Source organism: Eimeria necatrix, genomic scaffold (assembly GCF_000499385.1).
Source record: "Eimeria necatrix Houghton genomic scaffold, Enh_scaff103, whole genome shotgun sequence".
Lineage (NCBI taxonomy): Eukaryota > Apicomplexa > Conoidasida > Eucoccidiorida > Eimeriidae > Eimeria > Eimeria necatrix.
In genome coordinates this window covers 1-5,000 of record NW_013654827.1, presented here as the reverse complement: position 1 = coordinate 5,000, position 5,000 = coordinate 1, and the positions used below count along the sequence as shown (strand labels likewise).

Genomic DNA, 5,000 nt, shown 5'->3' with positions numbered 1-5,000 from the left:
CTGCTGCTGCTTTACCTGCTGCTGCTGCTGCTGCTCCTGCTGCTGCTGCTATCCCACTGCTGCTGCTGCCGCCCGACCTGCTGCTTCTGCAGCCTCCACTGCTGCTGCTGCAGGCTGTGTTGCTGCTGCTGCGGTTTCTGCTGCACCTAATTGCTGCTGCTTCTGCTGCTGCGGCTGCTTGACCTGCTGCTGCTGCTGCGGCTGCGTGACCTGCTGCTGCTGCCGTTTTTTCTGCTGCTGCGCTGCTATTGCTGCTGCTGCTGCCGTTTTTTCTGCTGCTGCGCTGCTTTTTCTGCTGCTGCTGCCGTTTTTTGTGCCGCTGCGGCGCGGGACCCGCTGCTGCTGCTGCTGCTGCTGCTGCTGCTGCTGCTGCAGGGTCACCTCGAGAAGCGGGAGAAAACTCCTTCGGACTTGTCTTTAATTCGGGATTCTCTTTCAACTAATTTAGTTTGTTCTTCTTTAAATGACGCGGAAGTGGAGGCTTTGGCGAACGCGGTGGAGTTCTTCACTTTCAAAAAGGGAGACGTTGTCACTAAACAGGGGGAGAGCGGTAAACCCTGATTTAGGGTTTAGGGTTTAGGGTTTTGGGTTTTGGGAGGGGCAGCGGGCCCAAGGGTTTTCGCCGGCAGCTTCTGGGGCTTGGGGTTTGGGGGTTGAGGCTGGGGCTTCGAGATTGTGAGGGTTTAGGGTTAGGGCCTTTTTGTTAGGGTTTAGGGTTTAGGGTTTAGGGTTTAGGGTTTAGGGGTTCCGGGTGATAGTTTGAACGGCCGGTGGCCCATTGCTGGGCTGGCGATCTTGGGTTAGGGTTTAGGGTTTAGGGTTTAGGGTTTAGGGCTTTTGGCTTACAATTTGCTCCGCAGGCAGTTATTTCTTCATTGTCCACAGCGGGGAGTTTGAGGCAGGTCTAAACCCTAAACCCTAAACCCTAAACCCTTGTCGCTCCCACCGAGTCGAAACCCTAGCCCAAAATCACAGACCACATTTCTCTAGGAAGCGCTGCCCTGCAGCCCCTCGAGGGTTTAGAATCTAGGGTTTAGGGCTTAGGGTTTAGGGTTTAGGGTTTAGGGTTTAGGGTTTAGGGTTTAGGGTTTGGGGTTTGGGGTTTAGGTGATTGTGAACGACAAAGTGGTGAACAAGATTCTCACTGGCCAAGCCTTCGGGGAAATTTCTTTAATTCATAATTCTGCAAGAACTGCAACAATCAAAACCCTCAGCGAAGATGCAGCTTTGTGGGGCGTCCAGCGACAAGTCTTCAGGTAGGGTTTAGGGTTTAGGGTTTAGGGTTTAGGGTTTAGGGTTTAGGGTTGCGGAGGGCGGAGGGGACGGAGAGGCAGCCGTGGGCCGCCGGCAGCGGCAGCGCAACCGCAGCAGCAGCAGCCGCCGCAGCAGCAGCAGCTGCTGCAGCAGCAGCAGCTGCAGCAGCAGCAGCAGCAGCAGCAGCAGCAGCAACATGCTTTTCTTTTTTTCAGGGAAACCCTGAAGCAGCTGAGCAGCAGAAACTTTGCCGAGAACCGACAGTTCTTGGCTTCTGTGAAGTTCTTTGAGATGTTGACGGAGGCCCAGAAGAATGTGGTATGTACAAGGGTTTAGGGTTTAGGGTTTAGGGTTTAGGGTTTAGGGTTTGGGGTTTAGGGTTTGGGCATATACGCTGCGTAAGGTGCGTTGCTGGGGCGCGCGTTCAATGTGCGCCTACGCCTTTAAATGGCTCGGGGCTCCCCAGCTCCAGGGTTTAGGGTTTAGGGTTTAGGGTTTAGGGTTTAGGGTTTAGGGTTTAGGGTTTAGGGTTTGCGCGCAGATAACCAACGCACTGGTGGTGCAGTCTTTCCAGCCCGGCCAGGCCATTGTTAAGGAAGGAGAAAAAGGAGATGTTCTTTACATTTTAAAAAGTGGCAAAGCCCTCGTGTCCATCAAAAACAAAGAAGTCCGAGTTCTCCAGGTAGGGTTTAGGGTTTAGGGTTTAGGGTTTAGGGTTTGGGGTTTAGGGTTTGGGGTTTAGGGTTTGGGGTTTGGGGCTTGGGGACGGCTCTCCGCAAGAAACGGTCGAGCTGCGGGAGGCGCCCAGGCTTTGCTGCTGCTGCTGAGATAGGTTGCTGCAGCAGCAGCAGGAGCTGCTGCTGCTGCTGCTGCTGCTGCTGCTGCTGTTGCTGCTGCTGCTGCGGATGCCGTGCTGAGTGTCCGCTGCGTCTGTTTCTTTCGCCGTCATCCCCTGCGCTGCACTGCCGCTGCCGCCGCCGCCGCCGCTGCTGCTGCTGCTGCTGCTGCTGCTGCTGCTGCTGCTGCTGCTGCTGCTGCTGCTGCTGCAGCGGGGAGAATACTTTGGCGAGCGGGCGCTGCTTTATGACGAACCTCGAAGTGCAACAATAACAGCAGAAGAACCGACAGTTTGCGTCTCCATTGGCAGAGACCTTTTGGACAGGGTTTTGGGAAATCTGCAGCACGTGCTTTTCCGCAACATTATGCTCGAGGGTAAACCCTAAACCCTAAACCCTAAACCCTAAACCCTAAACCCTAGGCCGTGAACCCCAGCCGCCGCCGAGCGCGACCCCGCACGCTGCCGTCGCGCATGCAGACGAGGGTTTAGGGTTTAGGGTTTTTGGGGTTTGTCGGAGGGTTTGCGGCGGCCTGCAGAGGCCGAGAGCTTAGGGTTTAGGGTTTAGGGTTTAGGGTTTAGGGTTTGCGATGCAGCACTGCAGCAGAGCAAGGTCTTCGCCTCTTTTCCGACGGAGCAGCTGAGCCGCTTAATTGGTTCTGTGGTGGTTAAGGACTATCCCGAGAATTATATAATTTTGGATCGAGAAAACCGCACAAGGGTCCCTAAACCCTAAACCCTAAACCCTAAACCCTAAACCCTAGCGCAGAGCTGCAGCTGCAGTAGCCCGCAGGGGGCGACGCAAACGGTTCCCGGGATAATGGGGTTTAGGGCTACTGGGAGAGCGGGAGTCCAGGCCCAGGCTTCAGGGTTTAGGGTTTAGGGTTTAGGGTTTAGGGTTTAGGGTTTAGGGTTTAGGGTTTGGGGTTCAGGCGTCGGCGTCGGCGCTGTTCTCGGCGCAAGGCGTGCGTTTCTTTTTCGTGTTGGAGGGAGAGGTTTCTGTGTTTGCCTACAAAGACAAGTCCAGCAGCAGCAGCAGCAGCAGCAGCAGCAGCAGCAGCAGCAGCAGCAGCAGCAGCAGCAGCAGCGCGGAAGGGGAAATGGAGCTGCACCTCATAGATACCCTAAAAAGGGGACAAGCTTTTGGAGATGAATATGTTTTGTCTCCGAACAAACCCTTTGCGCACTGCGTCAAGAGCAACGGGCCGACGAAGGCGAGCCAAACCCTAAACCCTAAACCCTAAACCCTAAACCCTAGGCCCGTCATTGAAGGCGGCGGGGGAGCACGCGTCGAGGGTGTCGGGTTCAGGGTTTAGGGTTTAGGGTTTGGGGTTTGGGGCGCGGGCGCTGCTGGGGCGCCTGCGGCGCGAGGGCGAGCGCTGCCGTCCTAGGGCCCAGGGTTTAGGGTTTAGGGTTTAGGGTTTAGGGTTTAGGGTTTAGGGTTTGCGCGCAGCTGGCGCTGCTGACGGCTAGCGCGCTGACCGCCACTTTGGGGGGACAAGACATTGACGAAACCCTCGACTATAACAACAAATTAGCGATTACGAAAAAGATGTATATTTTTAGGTATTTGTCGGAGCAGCAAACGCAAACCCTAATCAAGGCCTTCAAGACCGTCAGGTAAACCCTAAACCCTAAACCCTAAACCCTCGGGCCGCTCGCGGGTTGCTTTTTCCGCGGCGCCGGCTTTCGCGCCGACCCCGCAAACCCTAAATTAGGGTTTGGGGTAATTAGGGTTTGGGGTTTAGGGTTTAGGGTTTGGCGTGCAGATACACTCAAGGGGAATCCATCATTCGGGAGGGCGAAATAGGGTCTCGGTTCTTCATCATCAAGCTTGTAAACCCCAAACCCTAAACGCTAGCTCCAAACCCTAAACCCTAGCTCCAAACCCTAAACCCTAGCTCCAAACCCTAAACCCTAAACCCTACTTCGGAAGCCGCATGGATGGAGGCGCGCGGAGCGGAGTTTCTGTTTCGTGGGTGGGGAGTCGCGGAGCGCTTGTGGGGGCGCGGGAATGAGCCAAACCCTAAATTAGGGTTTAGGGTTTGCGCCTCAGGGAGAAGTGGTGATTCTGAAGGGCGAAAAGCGCGTGCGCACGCTGGGCCGCCACGACTACTTCGGCGAGAGGGCTTTGCTGCACGACGAGCGGCGGTCTGCAACAGTAGCAGCAAACAGTCCGGAGGTGGATTTGTGGGTTGTTGACAAAGATGTTTTCCTCCAAATCGTCAAAGTAAACCCTAAACCCTAAACCCTAAACCCCAAACCCTAAACCCTAGCCGCTACGGAGGGAACAGGGGCGGACTGCGGAAAAGGGGGCTCCGGGGGAGGTCTGGGTCGCACGGGGTGGACGCGCAGAGGCGGGAGGGTTCAGGGTTTAGGGTTTAGGGTTTAGGGTTTAGGGTTTAGGGTTTGGGGTGGATGCTCTAGGGGCCCATGCTCACCCACTTGGAGGAGCGCATTCGCATGCAAGACACCAAAGTCGAATTCAAAGACTTGGACGTTGTCCGAGTGGTCGGCAGAGGTAGGGTTTAGGGTTTAAGGTTTAGGGTTTAGGGTTTAGGGTTTAGGGTTTAGGGTTTACGGCGTAGGGTGTTTTATTTGTGCTCACTCTGGGGCCATTGGTTGAAGGCTATCTGCTGCATTCGCTTCTTTGCGGCTGCTGCTCTTGCGTGGGCTGCGGGCGCGGGTTCAGGGTTTAGGGTTTAGGGTTTAGGGTTTAGGGTTTAGGGTTTAGGGTTTAGGGTTTAGGGTGTTTTTCCTGTCTGGGGTCAGCGCTAGAAGGCTGTGTGCGGTTTCCGCTTCTTTGCGGTAGCCGGCGCTTGCGGGGGTTGTGGGCGCGTGTTCAGGGTTCAGGGTTTAGGGTTTAGGGTTTAGGGTTTAGGGTTTAGGGTTTAGGGTTTAGGGTTTAGGG

At 55.4% G+C, this 5,000-nt stretch overlaps 1 protein-coding gene across 1 annotated transcript in view; it reads left to right on the top strand.

Moving 5' to 3' along the window:
* The window catches only part of ENH_00001280 (Protein kinase domain protein , related), a gene marked incomplete at both ends in the record, with an annotated part of 6,829 nt that extends 2,208 nt beyond the window's left edge, over positions 1 to 4,621 (top strand). The window contains 12 exons of the mRNA XM_013583917.1: positions 376 to 550; positions 861 to 898; positions 1,108 to 1,256; positions 1,470 to 1,572; positions 1,796 to 1,936; positions 2,304 to 2,466; positions 2,686 to 2,810; positions 3,022 to 3,303; positions 3,543 to 3,709; positions 3,859 to 3,925; positions 4,146 to 4,319; positions 4,517 to 4,621. Of these exons, the coding sequence (XP_013439371.1) occupies positions 376 to 550; positions 861 to 898; positions 1,108 to 1,256; positions 1,470 to 1,572; positions 1,796 to 1,936; positions 2,304 to 2,466; positions 2,686 to 2,810; positions 3,022 to 3,303; positions 3,543 to 3,709; positions 3,859 to 3,925; positions 4,146 to 4,319; positions 4,517 to 4,621 (1,689 nt within the window). The remainder of the gene's footprint in view (positions 1 to 375; positions 551 to 860; positions 899 to 1,107; positions 1,257 to 1,469; positions 1,573 to 1,795; positions 1,937 to 2,303; positions 2,467 to 2,685; positions 2,811 to 3,021; positions 3,304 to 3,542; positions 3,710 to 3,858; positions 3,926 to 4,145; positions 4,320 to 4,516) is intronic.
* Between the last annotated feature and the right edge of the window lie 379 nt (positions 4,622 to 5,000).